Source organism: Varanus komodoensis, unplaced genomic scaffold (genome assembly GCF_004798865.1).
Source record: "Varanus komodoensis strain SLA01 unplaced genomic scaffold, ASM479886v1 scaffold11, whole genome shotgun sequence".
Classification (NCBI taxonomy): Eukaryota; Metazoa; Chordata; class Lepidosauria; order Squamata; family Varanidae; genus Varanus; species Varanus komodoensis.
Window position 1 is genome coordinate 11,847,931 of NW_025335317.1, and position 20,771 is coordinate 11,868,701.

The 20,771-nt window shown below is 43.9% G+C and overlaps 1 protein-coding gene across 1 annotated transcript in view; it reads left to right on the top strand.

The window, feature by feature from the left end:
* Nucleotides 1–4,219: 4,219 nt before the first annotated feature.
* Nucleotides 4,220–20,771, top strand: part of OPN4 (opsin 4) — a 44,420-nt gene continuing 27,868 nt past the window's right edge. The window contains exons 1-3 of the mRNA XM_044420367.1: nucleotides 4,220–4,357; nucleotides 14,722–14,864; nucleotides 19,616–19,749. Coding sequence (XP_044276302.1) covers nucleotides 4,220–4,357; nucleotides 14,722–14,864; nucleotides 19,616–19,749 — 415 coding nt within the window. The remainder of the gene's footprint in view (nucleotides 4,358–14,721; nucleotides 14,865–19,615; nucleotides 19,750–20,771) is intronic.

Here is a 20,771-nt window from a genome sequence, read left to right on the forward strand (position 1 = left end):
TTACAACTAAATTTAATGACGGTAATTAAGGTCAATCAGGGAGCAGCCGGGGTGGCTGGCAGGCTCCAGAACCATGACAGCAGCGATTAAACGTGGCTGTGATATTTGGGTAGCTGATAATTGGCCAGATGTTATCCAGTCTTTTGATCCTCACTTGTGCCTAAAGCCCAGGGGTCTTTGGCTTCACAAAAGTGGGAGTGTGCATATCGGAAGACACAGAAATCATTTTGTAATGGTCTGATTTGGGAAGACACAGAAATAATTGCTTAAAAGTCTGGGCAATCCTCTAGAGGGCTCAGACTATGGCTCCCATCATCCCCACTCAGTATGATTGGCTGAGATTGATGGGGATTGCAGTCCAAACACATTGTGGAGGCACCAGGTGAGAAAGGCTACTCTAGAGGTACTCCTAATTTAGGGCCAACAAGTTGTGTTGATAGATCTTGCAGTTCTGTAATGACTGTAAAATTCTGATTTTCTCTCTTCAGGAGGAGATACCTCTGATTCAGACCTCTCAGATCCGGAAAAGGATGTGTCCCAGAAGCATGCACTGGCGTCCCTCTCTTCTTTGGGCCAGAAAGGACACCACGGCACCAGCTCCCTGCCTCCTGAGGAGGTCTTCTTACCATCCTCAGTTTCTCAGAACTCCAGCTGTGAACCTGCTGCCACACTCAAGTGGCCTTCAAACGCAAGCTCAGATCTTTCAAAGGAGAAGGCCTTCTGCATTGTGCGGAGGGAGCCAATGGACTGTAGGAAGCACAAGTCCTATTTAAGGCTCAGCCCAAGTCTGCTGGTTGTTGGAGCATCCTACCAGCTAAGCTTGTCTGGCTTCTAGCACACCCCCACATGGAGTTCTCCGTGGTGCCAGCTGTTTTTTGCTCTCTTTACCTGTTCTCCAACTGTGGCTTTCTAAATCCTGGCATTTGTTCTCTGCCTTCTTCAGACGATCTTGGAATTTGTTTCTAACTATGCTTGCCTTTGGCAGTTGAATCCAAGCCCCTGCTTCCCACTCATTGCCCTAGAACCCAAGTGCCGTAGTATTTCCATCTGGACTAACCTCTGGACTCAACAGGACCTATGGTCTGAAATGGTACTATGATCCTACATAGCTGACCCACTCTTGATTTGAGCTGCCAAAAGACAATGTGCAGGCAAAGATTCATCTCTAAAAGAGCTGGAATGATGATTTCATTGGAACTAAACAACAAACCAGGATGCACCAACAAGAAGCAAAGCAGAGTCATAACCAAAGGCCAAATCAGGAAGTGCCAGAATCCTGTGGTTTGTGGAGCAGGAGGTGAGGAGATGCCATCAAATCAAAGGGACTGTCCAAGTGAGAGAAGGAATTGGAAATATTCATCCAGAATGGACTAATACTCCATTTCGGCCTCCATTTGGAGTTTATTTAATTAAAAAGCATGTTTTTGCATGTGCCCCCACCTTACAAGATCTTCCCTCTCTCCATTTTTTCCTCACAAGAACCTGTGGGTTCGGCTTGGCTGACAGTCAGTGACTAGCCCAACGTCTTCACGTAAGCTTCACGGCTAAGTGAGGACTAGTCCTCCGAGCGCCTGAGTCCCAGGTTGGAAGTCTGATCACTGCACCACACCAGGTTCCTACGAGGAAGCAACATTCTAGCCTTTTGTCTGACTCTTCCTTGTGAGTACCAAATGGATGGACATGCACATGGTAAGCACATCATGAGCAGGGCTGGCTGGAGCCAGGGGTCAGACTAGATGGCCTGGGAGGCCCCTTCTGACTCTCCCTGTTTCTAAGCTATCCAGAAAGCTAGGTGGCATTTGAGCTTTGCCTCTTCCATGCTTGGACCACCACCAGCCTGCCCCCAGCTCGGGTTAGAATGTTATTTGATGGTCACCATGTGAGACAAACTGGAGCTGATTCTGAGAAGCTCACCAGAAATCCAGACCGAAAGGCTACCAATACACTGGGACTTGGGAAACAAGCTTCACCTGTTTCTCAAGCAAGGCCAAAGGAAATGGGAAGCCCTCTTAGACTCCTTCCTGCACTAACAATCCTGGGTGGGTGAGGCTAGTCCAGGCCTCCTAAACTCCCTGTGCAGAGACTGTCACGTACAGTTCAGTAGCTCACCACTCAGGGTAGCCACACACAACCCTAAAAGCGCCTACCTTCAAGCCCAGCTGCTCCTAACAGACAGGCCACAAAGGTATCCCTGTGTCCGTGACCATCGTATCTGCCATTTTTAAGAAGAGCAAGTCTCTAGTCCTCACTCACTATAGAAAAATGAACACAGGATTCTTGGTGGCGCTCTCAATTGGCACCAAAAGGAAGGGACGCATATTCCCTAAACTGAAGCTAATGCAAGCTCATGTGGTCACTTTTGTTTCCCCCCTTTTCCCTCCATGAAGAAATGTTAGGGCTGAACTGTAAGTTATTGCCAGGGATGAGCTGAGAAACAATTGCTAAGGAATAAAGCAGGGAGTGGAAACTGAGCAATGCACCAGTGGCAGAAGGATCTTCTTGCTCAGGTTGATTCCCATCTCAAACAGAAATTTTTTTCTGCTCTGCCTGTCCAAGAGGACCAAATGACCAGCATGGGGAGGCTAGGCCAGTCCAGACCTGGGAGTAGCTCTTCCCTGCGACAGGATATAGTTCCAACAGTTCACCATGTGGCGCGTGCTCACAGAACCGAAGGGTGCGAGGTAGTTTCTAACAGGAACGTGTGTGGTGGCGGTGGCAGTTTTAACACAGACGAGCACAGCTTGGAATCTCTAGCCCGGGGATGCTCCAGATGTCCAGGTGTACAACTCCCATGATCCCTCACCGTTGACTAGGCCTGATGGGAGTTCCAGGCCAAAACAACAGGAGGAAGCAAGTTGTCCAGCCCTGCTCTAGCCCATGTATGAGGCCTCAACAGGGGTTTGATAAACGGTCTTTGCTTCTTGTTCACAGAATATAAACGTGTAGTGAGATACCAGGTACCCACCACACCAGCATACACAGTGGCTAGGCCACCGTTGGCTTGCTGAGTCAAAGGCAGTATGAACCTGTCTCCGCAGAAATATGAACTGAGCTCCAAATGTATGTTCTAAACGAAGTTAACAAACAACATTTCAAAATAAATGCATCTTGGTTCATTAGTTGCCTGTTGTACTCTGATGAGCGCAAGTCAGGTGACAGGAAGGAGACGCAGCCGGGGACTGGTTCGGTCCCTTAACATTTTGTAAAAGCCCACTTTTGCCTGTGTTGAAATCAGTGCCAAAAGAGACTACCATGTAAGGCTGCATTTGCGGTAATGTTGTTGTATTTGCGTCTTTCCTCTATTTGTTTTTCCTGAAACCAGAGCAATGATTAATTTTGACCTAGATTTTAAAGCAAGCCCATTGACACATGTATAAATAACCTGAAACCTGCTTTGGAGTCAAATCCATTTGATACATAGGATCCAATCCAGACAAAATAAAACCCTCCTGAGTTTTATTTATTTTAGTGGGACGTTCAAACATGCACTTAAATGTCTTCCATTAAAATAACAATGGGATTTATTTTAAAGGTATTTAACTTTGGCTGGATAGTGCCAGATAGATAGATAGATAGATAGATAGATAGATAGATAGTGTGTGTGTGTGTGTGTGTGTGTGTGTGTGTGTGTGTGTGTGTGTGCATGCCTGTGTTTAGAGTAGATGTTTTCAGGTATAGACCAAAAAATGTTCATTAAATGCACATTTATATATATATTTAGGAATGATCAACAGTCTGGTCAGTGCACAGGATGATTGTGCTATCCCTCCCTTGTGGTTCTCCCCACCCAATTAAGGTGGCAGTATTTTAGGCTTGTCCAAGGGGTAGTGGCAAAGAGAAAAGGTCAAAACATCTACCAGTTTGATGGCAGAGTTAAGTTGATGCTCTGAAATTTGCACGGGACACATCAGAATCTTACTGGGCATGTGCAAAATCTGCAGGCTCTTATTTTTAAATGGAAATCTGCTACTGCTGCTGCTGCTGCTACTGCTGCCTATTGCTGAGCTTAGAGCCTGAAAGAGGGACACTGATGCTTTATGGAGAGAAATCCCCATTGGATTGTGCAGAGTTCCAGGAAAGAGAGAGAGGGAGAAATTGGACAAGTCTTTTCAAGAAGTTTAAAATGGGAGAGACTGTGTTGATCATTTAAAGTGTTCCTTGTGCAGAGGATTCTAATTTTGCTGGCATTTCTTGGGAAAATTGTCTTGCTTTTATCCATATGAGTGCAGAAATCTTCCAAAGAGGCATCTTATGCCCATCCTCGGTCTCCAACTGCAGTAGAATCGTGGATGTCCTAAATGACACGGAAGCCAATGCCTACAAGCTGATGGACCTGGCTCCTTTTGCCCTAAGAACAGTAAGTGTGGCAAGGAAATTGTTTGTCTGTGATGTCAGCATCTAACACATGGTTTAACTGGCAATATTGCCAAATTGAATGGAATTGTACAGGAACCATTCAGTCAGAGGAAAGTTTGTGTGGAGCATTTACCTGTGAACAGCTAGCCATTCTCCAACAGGTATCTCCCAGAGAAACTTTTTTTTTGGGGGGGATGTAATTTGTTGAAAGGTAATTGATAAACAAGAAATAACTCTCTTTAGTCAGAAGGTGTATGCAACTTGTCTGTGTTTAAGCTGGCAATTTCATAGCAACTCCCACAGGGGCAAAGAAGACAATTGCCATTTTGCAGTTCTTGCAGACCAAAAAAACACTAAAGTTTAGAATATGGTCAGTGACACATAGACAGAACAGCATAACAGACAGAAAAATGCAAACCATCAGAGGTTTTTTATCACATTCACTTAAAAGAAAATATTTATGTCCTTTGGACAAAGCAACAAAGTTAGTATTGTGCAGCAAAATGTCTTGTGATATCTTGACTATTTGCTTGATTGAAAGTGAGTTTCCATAGGCAGTAGCAGACTTTGAAAAGTTTGTTTTGGCATGAGATTTTAAAGAAAAAAGCCTATATTGAAAGAAATTGTAATAAGGTAGTTTTTATGTTTAACCTGTGTCATTTTTATTCTTACCGTTATCATGCGGTCATTCTTCTAGAATTTCAGAAATGAAATTACCTTGCAGATCTGTGAAGTAGAATGCCACACCATACTTCATACTTAAAAAATCACATTTGTTCAGTTTTAATAGCTCCAAAACTGAAACGAGCATTATATAACTTATGTTAAATGGAGGTGAGAAAGGAAGACCACTTTCTGCGGCATAGAGAGAGGGTTGGCTTGGAGGAGAGTTTCGTGCATTAAATAAATAAATGCATTTACAGTTCTTTGCAGAGTTAAACCACTGACCTCACTATGGTTACACAAGACTTGTTGTATTGCACTTCATAAACAGAGGATGTACACTTTTCCCTCTACAGTTTCCATTTCATGTTTGAAGACAGCCATGGATTTGTTCAGATTTAAATTCTGTGACTGGCCATTTTTTGGAATGGCCATCTATGACTGGATTTTTGGAACAAACATCAATGAAATCAGTTCCCCAGTTACCAGGGGAATGGATGGTGTTTGTATACTTGTTCCATGCACAGGTCCATCAGAGGCCAGAATGCAGAAAATTTCTTGTCAGCTTCTGCACTCTAATTGTGACCTGCAACCCCTTTTCTCTCCTGAAATGCTATTGTGCAAAATGACCTTCCACATGAGTACCTAAAATGCACAGGAGACTCATAAACTGCAATCCTATTCACATGTATTTAGGAGTGAACCCAGGGAAAGCACATTGCATTGACATAATTTGGACATGAGTAAACAACCTAGTCACCTCCAGGTATTTGGACTACAACTTCCATAACTCCTAGCCATTGGCCATGTTGATGAGGGCATATGGGAGTTGTAGTCCCAAATATTAGAGCCCCTATCCTTGAACCTGTGAAACATATCTAGATCTATTCAATTGGGGCGGGGGGAAATTTGACTTAAGTGCAGAATCATGTAGGCTCAAGCTGCACAAATCCAGGCCATAGGAAGCTCAGCCCGATGCCTTTACAGATGTACCCTGGGATCCGTAATGATGTTGGGCAGTGTCACAACTTGTGCTTGGTGACTGCTTACCTTCCATGCACCCACATTTTTCCTTTGGGACCCAAATCCAGGTAGGCAGGATGGACTTGCAGGGACCCACAAAGAATCCCCACATGGTCTTAGTCCTATACCATGTTATTTCATATCTGAGCCATGCAGTATTGCTAAAAGCTTCCTCCTGAGTAATGGACACTTGCTTGTTAATTTTTGTGCAATGCCACAAATTATGCTTCCTTGCAGGCAACAAACAAGATGTAACTTTAAATGTAACTTTTACAATGTTTTATTGTTTAAAGTGATATTGTATTTTATGGTATTTATTATTCTTGTCAGACAGCTTCAGCTATTGGGCAGTGCAGAAAATAAACAGTGAATAGATATTTATTTATCTATTATCATTATATATTGGCAGCTTCCTGCAAACCCCCCCCCCCACCACCACCACCACGATGGTCAAAATGCTGTTAGCAACACTGGAATTCCACAAAAAACAGTGGAGTGCTGGCAAAATTCTAGTTCCATGCCTGACCCAACTTTGCCAGCAGTTGCTGCCATGGCTTTCATGGGACAGGAAACGCCTAGTAACTTTGGAAGTCCTGCTCAGAATTCCACCAAGCCCATGCAAGGCACACGTCCTCAGCAAACCCGAATAAAGAAGGTCACCAGCTTTCACCCAAATATGAAAGAGAGATAACATATGTCAGTCCATAGTTCTGAGTAAAAATTACAGATGTATCACGATTCTGCATTTTTAACTTGAAGATGTGTGCTTAATTGCTTTGACAATCGTATTAATGGAGAGCTCCTCAGATAGACTATGGATGCCAGATTTCCCAGTAGTAGCTCAACTGGTGACATTTTAATAAGCAGGAGAATGTTGAGGCTTCCGATGGCAGAATCAGTGCGTGTGAGAGAGTTCCCTTAACTGAGGGGGCATTCCAATGCTTCTTCCATACAGAGAGATCTTTCTATATATGGGTTTGTGCAATATACTAAAGTAACAATATGTCGAGACAACGAAATTCAAGAGTTACGGTCACTGTAGTACTGGACCTCAAGGAGTTATTCCAAGAGCAGCAGAGATATACATGCCATTTCACAATAATGGAAGCCAGAAAGGAAAAAAACAAAACAAAAAACAGGTTTGTGCCAGAAGGAGATTATGATTTAAATAGCAAGAGAGTGGGGAGCAACAGAAAGAGAGGAAGGGAGAAAAGAACGAAACAAAAGGAGAATAATACACAGGAACATGTCCTTTGGCTTTTGTTCAGTAGAAAACTAACCTTTAAAAATATACAGAAATTGCCTTATTTTTAACTAACTGCAGTTTAGGGGCAGGCAAACTAGATGGATACAATCATGAAAATGGATAGCAGACTGCAATTATCAGAAGAGGGGGTTAGACACTGGGAGATTTAGGATAAGCAGAAAGTGGTCCAGTGAGGACGTCACTTACAATGAGGACGTTGGATAAAAGGTCAAAGCTTTGAGAGTGCATCTGCCGCTGCAGGCAGTTTTTCTAATGTTAACTCTCTTGCATATCACATAGGTAGGTTTACATTTCCTGCCAATGCCTTTTTATTCTGCATGGAAGGCAGCCAACCACATATGGTTAATGCAGAGTTGAGACTGAATGCAGCGCCATCGCAGTTGCCTGGCTGGGCACCCTTTGTGAGGTAGGAATCCTCCTCCAGCAAAGCAGAAACGGGCTTATGACTGGCGTCACCCACTGAAACCATAAGAGCAATAGCTGCTGAGATTAGGTTTTCATTGCTGTTGCTCCGCACAGGAGGATTGTAAAGCAATGTGACCTAGATTAGGAAATTGTGAAGAGGGATTGCGTAGCGGCTAGGAGTTTTACAGTGCAATCCAGTGCATATCCACTCGGAAGACGTAATCCCCAGGTAACAGCCGTAATCTCTCCTCTGTGCTCAGCTAGCTAAGTGGCTTTAGGCAACACTGTTTTTCTCCCTGTCTCAGTACTACTGCTGTTACTACTCTGCACTAGTCAGACCTCACCTGGAATACTGTGTTCAGTTCTGGGCACTGGGCTTTAAAAAGATGCAGAAAAACTAGAAAGGGATCAGAGGAGGGCAACAAAGATGGTCCAGGGTCTGGAAACTAAGCCCTATGATGTGAGGCTGAAAGAGCTGGGTAGGTTCAGTCTCAAGAAGAGAAGGCTATGAAGGGATACGATAGCACTCTGCAAGTACCTCAAAGGCTGTCACAAAGAGGAAAGAAAAGACCTCTTCTCACTCACCTCTGAGTGTAGGACATGGGACAATGAATCTGAACTGTAGCACTCCAGATTCAGGCTAGACACCAAGAAAATTTCCTAATTGTCAGAGCAATACGACAGGGAAACCAGTTGCCTAGAGAGGTTGTGGGTTCTCCATCACAAGAAACATTCAAGGTGAAACTGGACAGCCATCTGAGTGGGATGGTGTGACTTGGCATCCTGCACCAGCAGCGGGTTGGACCCAATGGCTTCCTTGGCCCCTTCTGTCCCTACTATTCTGCAAATCTGTGACTCTGTCTGGGTTCCGACCACACAATAATCCACACTTAAGGGTTGGATGTGGGTTGTCACTGCAGTACGAGTTTGCCACACATACAAATGGGAGAGAGGCTACCCTGTGCAACCCCAGAAGCCTCTTCTCTGAAGTTCCCTACATGGAGTGGCCCTAAATCTCCCAAGTGAGTGCTAGTGCAGTATGTCCCCAGGTCCTTAGTTTGACACTCGAAGCTACCCTTTCCCAACTTGGATCCCTGCAAAAACTTTGGACTGAAATTCTCAGCATTTATCATGCTGGATGCTGATAGAGTTGAGATCCAAAACATGTGGAAGGCATCAGGTTGGGGAAGACAGCCCTCAAACTGCTCAGTTGGTATTGTTTTGGCAGAGGGCAAGGAGGCAGCCGAGTCAGAAGAGTGGAGCACGCGGGCAGAGAAGGCTGTAAGGACAAATCTGAGCAGCAGAGAGCTGGGTGTGGACCATTGTGCCATTGCTCAGGGTGGGCACATCCGTTGCTATTACAGTAAACAGGTTTTGAGACATGAATGGGCTCGAAGCCAAAGAGCCGATTCCCATATGGCCATGCATCTCCTCTCTGATGGGTGGCAGCTGAATGAATGCACAGGGACTCCAGTCAAAACATATTGACAGTAGAATTCAATAAATGTCTTTGTATGTCGGAATTAACCCCTGCAGATCAGTCACCCCCACACACCCACCCACGCACACAACATCTATCCATCACATGATTTACATGTGGTTAGTGAGCCCAGTAATAACCCGATGGGTGGAAGATTAATGAAGGTTTCGATTTCTGAATGGATCTCCTTTAGGTATAATTTACAAATGGATAAAGATAAAGGATATTTGGGGGTGCCTTTGTTGAATCTATGCATATTCTTAATAATGATAAGATGTTCTGTTTTATACTAACATATAGGGTTATATATGTAACCAGTAGTATGAATCTTTTTCTTTTCTTCAATACTATTCAAATATTACAATTTCTTTTCTTTTCTTTTGATGTTTCTGCATTGTACATTACAAAATAAATACAAAATAATTGCTAGTGAGCATTGGCTTTTGCATGGTATAAAAATGATGCTAATGATAGCAATAGTAATAACAAGAATAGTTATATCTGCTGAATTCCTGAACTTTAGGAAGTAAGCCCTACATGTGCAAAAATGTGCTAATCCACCCCAAATACATATTTTTGCACTTCAGCCCATGGGAGGGGGGAGGGGATGCACATTTCCAGTGGTTTTCTTTTTGTATTTTTTTCACAGCTAAATTCAGTAAACTTCCAAAAAGGAAAAAATGCAGTCCACAAATTCATGGAAGCTCTGTGACTCTGGAAAGGCCAGTGCTTCCAAATGCATGGATCAGGTTCATAGGCATCCAAACACAAATGAGTCCGTTGTGGATGACTCTGACATTCCTGCTTATTGGGCTTTGGCACAGAGACAAATCTATGGCAGGGCAGGCTCAGCCGCTAACATCCCCGGCTAAGCAAAATGGATGGGACTTTCCAAGGTCTGTACAACGTGTGACCCAATAAGGCCAACATGTTGTTGTTGTTGTTAGTTGCGAAGTCATGTCCGACCCATCGCGACCCCATGGACAACAGGCCTCCCTGTCCTCCACCATCCCCCGGAGTCCACTCAAGCTCACAGCAACTGCTTCAGTGACTCCATCCAGCCACCTCATCCTCTGCCATCCCCTTCTCCCTTTGCCATCTATTGTTCCCATCATTAGGCTCTTCTCCAGGGAGTCCTTCCTTCTCATTAGGGGGCCAAAGCCAACATAGTTAACCTGAGGAGTGGCCTGCCAAAGGTTTATCATCCCCATTTGTTAAGTCCCAGGTAGAGTTGGAGGAATGTCTAGATTTTCCCTTCTCTCAGTTTCTAATTTTTCCAGTCTTAAATCCAATTCTCCTCAAACACTGAGAATGTCTGCAGTCTTAACTTGGGTTTGTCCAAAATGTGGAGATTTTTTTTAAGTTCACGGAAGCATTCCTAAGCACAGGTTTACATCTGAGGAAGCCTACCTGAGGGTGTCACACTGCCAGTACCAGGTGAGATTAGAAGGATGCAGTATAAGGTTCCTAATGCCAGCATCTCTCCTTCCTGTGCCTGGCATAAGCATGCGGAAATCCCAGAGAATCCCAGGGGAGATTATCGTACCCTAGGGCTCCCTTCCAAGAGCCTTTGCATGTGGGAGCCACTTGACCCAGGGAGACCCCACAGTGAAAATTAAATTGTGGCTCCCAACTCATAAAACACTGCTAATTTGGGGTTTTGCGACTGTGCACTGCCAGGCAAACTCGCCTGCACCTAGCAGAGTCAAAAGGGCACCCTGAAGTAAGGCAGGGCAACAGAGAGCACTTTTCTTAGGGTCCCAAATCTGGAAAGGGCTGTGTTCCTTCCTCATGAATCTGTAGATCTTGCATTGAATGGGGGTTTGACTAGATGACCTCAAAGGAACCTTCCAATTCTATAATTCTTGATTTATTTATTTTTTTTAACACTAGGGAAAGTCTGCTTCCTGCAATTTCCCAAAAATGTTTGACAAAGCACCATCTCTATTTGTTTTTATAAAGAACAGCTGACTCTTTAGGAAACAATCCTGCGGACTGGAAAATATGTTCTTTTCTCTGCCATCATCAATTTAATTGATGTTATGCAAACGGTATATTATTTTTAGAACTTGGTAAATCTTTAACAACAGAATGATGGTCTATGAAAAATGACCTGGCTAGCAACATAATATTTTGAGTGGATTATATGGAGATATTGGGAAACTGCAGAATGCTCAGTGATGTAAACATAGCAGGGCAAAGATATTAGGCAAACATTTCCCTTCCGGGCACTGGATGAATCTGACATTTAATTTTGTGAGCATTAAAAAAAAAACTGGGGAAAGAAAGCAAATACACACCCAGAAGTGATACAGAAAGATCTCCTTGCCCATCTCACTTAAGTTACTTTAAGGTGTGGAGTTTGTTAGTTCAGCAAAGAGTTTTAAGAAAATGCAGTTGGGCGTTTTCACTTTCCATTCTGCTTTTGAGTACCGAATGGATCCATTTGCATGTTAATAGGAAAAGAAGGTCCCAGCTCCCTCCGGCAGGGAAAACTGCCAAAAGCAGGGCAGGCAAAAGGAACACAGTCTGCTTTGCACCTCCTCCTGCCCATTCGGGTAGCCTCCATCTTCATTTATTCATAATAGATATTCTAAAACTTTACAACAAGACAGACCATAAAACATGGCTGTGACATAACCCACTCATTCCAGGAAGAGCCAGTGTGAACAAGGATGTTTTCAAGCATTGTTGAAACTTACCAGTTTTCTGTCTCTTGAACCCTGTGTGGGGCATTGTTGCAGAGAAAGGGGTGCCGCCACCAAGAAGACCTCCTTATGTATGGTTACCTAGCAACGCTCACTTGGTCCTCAGACTGTTTCAATGGTGGGATGAGTGTAGATAGGGCAAGAGAATATGCTAGATACCCTGTTTCAAAGTGTGGCCACGTATAAAGGAAAAAGGCCTGCTTTCCTCCCTCTCTCTCTCTCTCTCTCTCTCTCTCTCTCTGTGTGTGTGTGTGTGTGTGTGTGTGTGTGTGTGTGTGTGGAGAAAGAGAAAGAGAACATGGCCCGAATACTACATAGGCCTCAGATTTTGGAAACCCCTTCCTTATTGAGCAGGGAAAGGCATACCTGACTGTACATGTGTGTGTTTATGTGTGGGAGGGGGGTGGGGGGATTAATGTTTGGCCACTGAGTGTTTTTTGTAGAAACAGATTGTAGTTTTATGGAACAGTTCCAATGATGTGTTCTCGGGGGGGGGGGGGGGAATCCCCATTGAAAACCATGGGGCTTCTGTTTCATGTATAGCATGAAAAACATACAAGGACCATCTGAGATTTATCCACCCCAATCTGGTGGCCTTCAGGTGTGTTGGCCTACAGCTCCCATCAGTCTCTCCAGCCAGTTTAGGACGACCCTTCCCCATCACAACACAGCTCTCTCCATTCAGCCGAGCTGCACTGAGGTATCTTCAGAAGGTCATGTGGCATCTTCAGAAGAAGACATGCAGTCCACTTCCTCTGGCACAGCTGATTAAGCTTACAGCTTAACCTAGATCCAATTCTTCTTTTAAGAAACTCTCTGCGTTACAAAAAAAGGATGCTTTGAAAAACTGTGACAAGAATTGCTGATGTAACAAACAAGTTCTTAGCTTTAAAGCTCTTCTCTTGCTGTTTAAAATAATCTCTACTGAGCAAAGGGGTGACAGTCAGCCAAAAGGCAGGCAAACAAAGGACACCACAGGGAACCGGGCAAGAACTGAATTAGCTCTGTTGGGGCAACTCGACGTGTGCGTGTGTGGGGTGGAACTTATGTTTTGCCTGCATGCAAAGGTGTCGGGGTGTGTGTTGGAATAAGAGTATGAAGTGTAAGAAAAAGAGTAAGAAGTAAAGTCTGACTCCAGGTTTTAGGGACTTAAAGGCGCCCTTAGTCCCCACCAATCACAAGAACTCCTACTGCCCCTCTGTCTTTCTCTCCTCACCCTTGCTACCTCTTGCTTGATTGCTTGACAGGCAGAATTCCAGTGAACGCATAGCCAAGGGCACGTGCTGCTCTTCCTCCTGGCCACCAGGGTCGCCTGGAACAGAGCAAAGACAAGCAAACAAATAAGTTGCAACAGTGAAGGGGAAGTGAACCTTCCATGGGACCCTGGCTGGAGCATGGGTCCTTGGCCAATGCCCAGGCATGCCTACTCTTGACACCAGACCAGGCCCAATTCAATCCCTCATCCACTGCTCGACTGCTTTTATGCACTATTTCCCATGTCCCACACCCACCCTGGTTGACTGTGTTGGTAGAAGTGAGCTGGATAGAGAGGAAGTCTGCAGAGAAGTAACAAGGGTGCTCTTCCTTTCCTTGGGCATTCCTGTTTTCCCCACTCTGGCTTTGTTTGTTTTTATTACATTTCTGTACCACCAAGTAGCGGATACTTTACACGTGTTTAAAGCAAATGTATTCAATGTGATGCCCTGTATCTCTAGTATAGTTCTTTTGGTAAGGCCAGAAAAGTCACAAGATGTGGTACTGGTGCACAGGGACTTGCCAGCAAGACAGTCGAGCCGTCTAGCACAGTACTAACTACTCTAGATGTTTTGGACTTGGATTCCCAACATTCCTGACCACTGGTCATGCTGGCAGGGGCAGCTGGGAGTCTCAAAATCTTAAGCTCTGTCTTCTGCCCACCACTGACTTTCCAGAGTTTTGCACAGGAATATTTTACCGGCCTTACATGGAAATACCGTAGAATTCGGGCTTTTCTACTTCAGTAGTTAACCCACTACTTTACAGAAGCTTCTTCTGTCTCCTCCTCTTTGTGGGAGGAAGAGCATATCCTTTTCATGTGATTTTTCTCCAGGGGGTTTCTTTCTCTGCTATCCTGTATGTTCTGTTATGTCACTCCACTGTGGGGTGTAAAAAAATGGCAATTGTAAAAAATACATGGCCATTTCGTGGCACTTCCCAGCACAATAGGAAATAATAGCTGACTGTCCTTGCTCTAAAAAAGCTTCAAAAATAGCCGAAAAACATGGGAGGGTCCTGGAGGATGATGCCTTTGTGTGAAGGACCTACAAGCTTGCATGAGTGAGGGATCACAAGTGCACAATAAATGCCTTGTACAGATAAGTCCTTAATGAAACCACACAAGAGCCCTCCTTCAAGAGACACAGAATTCAGCTCTGCTAGTCTCTTTGGTATCACCTCTCTCTCTTTCTCTCTTTTTAAAGCAAGTCTCTAGCCCTTATGGCAGTGAAAATTTGCTCGAAAAAGTGTGGTGAGGAGGTGGTTCCTTTAGCTTTTATTTTACATAAGTGCCAGGCTACCATCAAGTGAGAAAACAGCCATAAATAGCTTTGAATGAAGCATTTCAACCCTCTCTACTGTGTTTATGTTCAAAAACTTAAGCAACACACACGCACATTCATATAATTTTGAAAGTAATTAAGTTCTGTGGAACGTTCGTTCTGTTCAAATTGTGACAGTTTTCTCTTTTGCTTTCTCTTTCAAGAGCTGTTAGAATACCTGTCCTTCCGTGACAGGTATGCAGTGTACCATTGTGAATTCCATCATTCTCATTTTCCCTTTAGGAGCCGACAATGCTGAACCTCCCAAGCCCCTTCTCAACTGTGGACGTGCCGGGCCATGCTCATTACGCCATAGCAGCAGTCATTCTAGCAGTGGGCATCACAGGAACCCTGGGTAATCTCCTGGTCATCTATGCTTTCTGCAGGTAACCAGTGCAGTGACTTTGTGCTGTCTGATATTCCTAGGAGAGGGCAGCCATGTGCCCTCCTTTATGGAGGGCAGCCCTCTGTTTGTCTAGCCCATGCCAATTGTAAAGGAAAGGAACCTGAAGGAGGGAGAGCAGGCGCCTTGAAGTCGCCCAGCAGAAGTTTTGACGTTATCCAAGTTAATACCTGGAGACAAGCATGAGCAGCTGCAGAGGGGACCTAGTCACAGCCTTTTCCACTATGGGGAAAATGTGCTGTGTTTCTATTCAGATTGGTATAACTCTTTCTAAATTCTCCTTTTCAATCATTTATTTATTGCATATATATCCTGCCTTCCCACTAAAATAGAGCTACATCTGCATCTATACTTTGGAATTAGCGCAAGCAAATATTGTGCAAACATGGCCTGTTTTGTCCTTGTTTTGGGGTACTACATTTCCTCTTTTAGCAGGTATGAGGTCATCAGACAGCTTCTGGGGGCATTGTCTGTAAGCCTGCTTGTGGGGGAAGCAAGTCAGTGTGAACTAATTCTCTATTTCATTCAGGCCCTTTGCTTGTATTGTATTTGCTAAACTATAATGTGAGTTCTTAGGAAGCCAGTGAAGTAACTGACTATATAAATAGTGTGCATTTGTTTAAAGGAATGCCGTTAAGAATGTACTGAATGAATCAATATTTCCATTCCAGAAGCAACTTGCCGTCTTTGAAATGAGATTCTCTCAACAGAAAATGGATCTTCTGATAACCATAGATTATGTTAGATTCAAGGATTTTAGCTAGTGTGTTAAATATCCTAGACTTTCTGTTCACATAGGTTAGCCTTCCCTAAGCTTATGCTCTCCAGACAGGTTGAGTGCCATGCTGGCTGGGGATGATGGGAGTTGCACTCCAACATATCTGGAGAGCACCATCTTGGGGAACACTGGTCCCTGACGCACATATATGTTTTAGTTCCTGGATTTTTATATTTTGAGTAACAGAGGGCTCACTCTCCCTGAAGTAGCAAACTTGCGTCTGGACTGTATTCATGTGGAGACAAATCCCACCAACACCACTTGGAAAATTACACTTTAGGGGGAAGTATTTGACCTTGGATTTTTGTCTGATATGCTGATTTTCTAGAGGCAGGGCAAGTCTTTGCACGGTGAAACGGTCCCTCTCATGAGCTTGTGCCTGCAGTCTAAAGTAGTACAGCCCGGCCCAGATTAGGGTTGGCTATCTCAGGGAAAAAACTAGGCTAGCAAAGCCATGGGGCTGAGAGGACATTAGGCAAGGAAGTAGGAGCAGCCAGTGAGAAGAACTACTCTAACCTCAAGAAGTCTGGAGTTCAGATTAGTAATGCTGCCCAGCTCACAGGTCAAATTTTTCCTCTTCATAATGCTCAGGCTTTTGATGAGCCTGAGCCAGAGTTTTGCGAATTTGCTGTTAAGTTTGGAATTGATCATGACCTTCTGAGCATGTGCAATCTGTATCCCAACTATGCCACTTCTGTGCATGTGCTGAGTTAGTTGGTTTAACCATTAAATGATCCAACATGCCTATCACTGCATCCCTCCTCCTCTTCCTCCTCATCATCATCATCACAACTGTGGTTCCAAGAGGAGGAAGAGGGTATAGGTACATCTTCTTTCCTTCTCCATATACCAGTAATCAGCAATGGTGAGTACACATCACATGGGCAGGCCATGTGAAAACAGCCAATCAGAATGGGCATACATAACAGGTGATACATGACATCACAGTGATCTTCACCTTTCCACACTATAGCTCCCAAGATGCACTTTGATTCTGTACATGTGCAAGAGCACTTCTATGGAAACAAGACTGCATTGTAAGGGAAAATCTTCATCCAAGTCTACATGGGTAAGTTTGTTATTAGCTGAAGAAATAACAAATTCACCCAGGGTAACTCCACCCATCACTAGTTAAGACCTCATGGGAATAGGGGTGGTGTAGTGGTTAAGAGTGCAAGTTTGGGACTCAGGCAAGCTGGATTGTAGTCCCCGCTCAGCCATGGAGCCAACTGGGTGACTTTGGGCCAGTCACGGACTCTCAGCCCAACTTACCTCACAGCGTTGTTGTTGTGGGAAGAAGACAGAGAGCAGGAGGAGGAGAATGATGCAAGCTGCCTTGAGTTCTTTAAAAAAAGGAAAGGGCAGGATGAAAAGCTAATAAATAAATAAAACAGGCCAGGAACAAGCAGCCATAACATGACTTCCCAATACTAATGGCAGTGGTTTCAATGCAACGTGGGGGTGAGCTCTTATGCATTGCAGAAGAAGAGTAAGTGTATTAGGAAAAGAAGGTGCCACTTTGCATAATATTTGCATATCTATGCCTGTAATTGTATCTTAACCCCATAGTGAAGAAGAAGACTGAATACATGACCTCCCTTCCTTTAGTCTGCCACTCAGCTGCTCTCTGCTGATGAGCCCGTTTACTTTAAACCAAACTGGACACTTCTTCAAATACAGGACACATCCAAACTGGGACCTGCCTTCAGCCAGAATGACAAAACAGAGGACTGTTCTTTGTAAAATAGGATACTAGTGGCCCTACTATTACTGCCTCCAGGGTCCTTGGGCCACTCTGCCCAAGTCCTTTGCTCCACAATCCCAAAAGCCAGAAACAAGCCCTGTTCTTCTTGGTCCAATTTTTTTTTATTTATGTTACTTCTGCACTGCCCCACAGCTAAAACTGTGAAATATCCTTCAGGTTATAAAGGAGGCTTGGATGCCACAGCTCGTTCTGTGAACCACGCAAAAATCACGGTAATGCAAATCACTCGATCCAACTCCTTGTTTTTCTCAAATACTGCAGGCTGGCAGAGAATCAGAGCAAAGAGCTTCTGCAGTTGGCTTCATGGCTTGGGCAACAAACACAAACTGAAATGTTTCAGGCAATATAAAATCATTTGGCTGGATCCCAGTGTTTGGAAGCTGTTGTTAATCTGGCCAGCAGTGGAAAATGCCCTCCCAGTTCAGCGTGACCCAGATGCAGAAAATCCATAGTCCATCTACTTTAATTTCTTGGTAATCTCCAGCATCAGGAAGCAGTCAGGCAGAGCAACAGGATAAAGAGGCACAGATTCTATCTGTGTCACTGGGGTAGTGGCCAAAGGACTGTGTTATGTTGTATGTGCACATCATGTATTTATTTGTTTATTTTTATGCAGAGCTCAGTAGAAAAAGACTCCCTGAATAGCTTACAAAGATGAATAATAGGATGGTCCCAGTTCTCAAGGACTGTATTTTGCAATCTAAAAGGTACAACATGGAAGGAAAAGGAATGGGGTCAGAGAAGGAAAAAGGCAAACTCAGGTGCCAGTCCTTACCTACAAATTTCAGCAGGTTGTCATTCTGAGGTCATCGAGTTCACACTTAGAGTGTGTCAATATTCCTATCCTTCAGGTGGTCTCAGCTCTACAAAAGGTTAGAGCTGTATTGATAGAAGGTATGGGAAGAGTTGGTATTTTTTATCTGTCCTCTACTGGCCTTTCCAAGTTTTGATCAAGGTATGTTAAAAAATTTGCCTATCATGACTTGCTGACGTGAAGTGAAGCAAAGCAAAGCAAAGCTACATCATTAGATGTTACATCATTTTAATTTATTATATGTAATTTGTCAGTGGACATATTTGTAGGCAATGCCGTGCTGCACAGGCGGAGCTCTTGTCTTGTCAGATGGCAGCCTATTTCCTGGGAAGCCGAATCACTTGTAAGAAGTTCAGTTTGGATGGTAAAAGAATTTGTTTCTGACCCTCATATCACTATTTTCTGAAGAGAGGGGCTTCCAACCATCCAGAAGATTGGAATTGCCATGATGATAAGTCTGACGTTCAGTTTTGGGGAGCCCAATATAAGACCTGCCTAAGATCAAAAAGACTCATCCTCAGTCTGTGACAAGCCCCTCCCCTTCAAAGCCTCAAAATCAGGGGGATATCCACCCTTCCCATAGGAATATTGACATTCAAAAGAACATGCATCCCCCTATCTGGGGAACAACCTCCTGCCTCCAAACAAGGTTGAGGAACAAATTAACTCCCTTGCATTTTCTGTCTTGCTGCTTATTATGAATGTCAGAGCGGCTGTTTGCAGCCTTCCCCTGGAATATTAATCACTGGGAGTTGTGTGGGGCATGTAACATAGTGGGAGACAACCTGGTGTTCTCCAGATGTTTTTTTTTCCTTAAATACATTCCCATTATATTGGCTCATCCTTGATTTATGCCAATTCTCATTCAAAATATTTGTTGGGTACCAAGTTGCTTACTCCCGGTGCATTTCTACTGACCTACCTCACAAGGTTGACTTTAAATTTCTACGTTAAAGTCTGTCTGAAGTGCTTTGAACCCTCTAACACACCACATCAAAGACAGGGAACCAGGAGCTCTCCAGATGTTGTTGGGTCACTCCCATCAGCGCTGACCACTGGTTATTCTGGCTGATGGGAGCTGGGTTCCGACAGCATCTAAAAGACCACAGATTCCCTGTCCCAGGATGATAGCAGTGTTGAGTATTCCTCTTTCATTAGGAAGGATGTATGCTGTGGATTAACAACAGGGGAAGGATGCCCTTAGGACACATCACGGATCAGATAAGCAATTGGTACAATGCATATGTTTAACATCATGGTGTTAGGATGCTGCTTAGGAGAAAATCAAAATCAATGACATGTTGTCTCATCGTGGCTTTGACTGCACTGAAGCACTGAAGCTTGCATCTTACCAAGTGTCTCTCCTCTTGCTTAAAGGAGCAGGGGTCTCCGTACTCCTACCAACATGTTTATTATCAACTTGGCCATGAGCGATTTCCTAATGTCCGTCACTCAGTGTCCACTTTTCTTCATCAATAGCCTCAACAAAAGATGGATATTTGGGGAAAAAGGTGTGTATCAGATTTCTACAATCTGTTTCTACAGATGGAATAGATTGGCTTGAAATGTATTGCTGCCAATGGAATTGCTATTTCTTTTATCCACAGTTATTGAAGGTTTTAAAGTTCGTTGTAAAATGTGTTTATTAAGGGTTTACTAGAGGTTTTTCCAATAAATTAAATACAAGCTGTTTTCTGTCTGCTTCTCCCCTTCTCTGTTCCCAGCCCTTTCTGCCAGCTAAAGCCCTAAACATATTTCCTCTGCATCAGCAACCCCAACGTGGGACCCTTTGGATGGTTTAGACTGCAACTACAAGTCATTTGAGAAAGCTACCTCTGATACAGTGTAAACCAGCAAGCCCCTCTCCATCTCCCCAGCCCAGAGAGAAGCAGGGGAAAAAACTGTGAGGGAAATACAGGGAAGATGAAGGCTGCAGTAGGCCTTGTCAAAGAAGTGTTCTCTGCACTATGGCAGTACAATAGCTCCCTGTCAGCTAATTTCTTGCTTAAATTCATTTCCAAATAGTTCCAGAAAGACAAGTCCAATTTATTCAAGTTTCTCTGGAGCTCCCACTCCTGGTGTAGATCAGAAGGATGCATGGAAAATCCCTTTTATCGGGCCTTTTGTGGCATTGGTGTTGCTTGTCCATGCTTTTCTCCCCTCCTTGCATCATGGCATGCAAATAAAATGGACTCCTGAAGATGCAGCTTGCTTTCTTTAACACCTTCTCTGAATCGCTCATGTTTAAATCATAGGGCTGCTTCACACACGGCCATTGTTACCATGCGTGCTTTCAAATGCTGACATATGAGTGTGGCAAATGTAAGGATCCTGCGGGTCCAAGCAAAAGGGGTTGTGGGGCCCTGATGATAAGCATGCAAATGTGCAAAGATTCTCAGGGATTCTCAGGCCTTTGAGCACATCCCACAGAGAAAATCCTTGGATTGCTTGTTTGATTAATTAATCAATTAAAATACCTTCATACCACTTAATATATTAAAATCCCTAAGCAGTTCATATTGACATGACAATA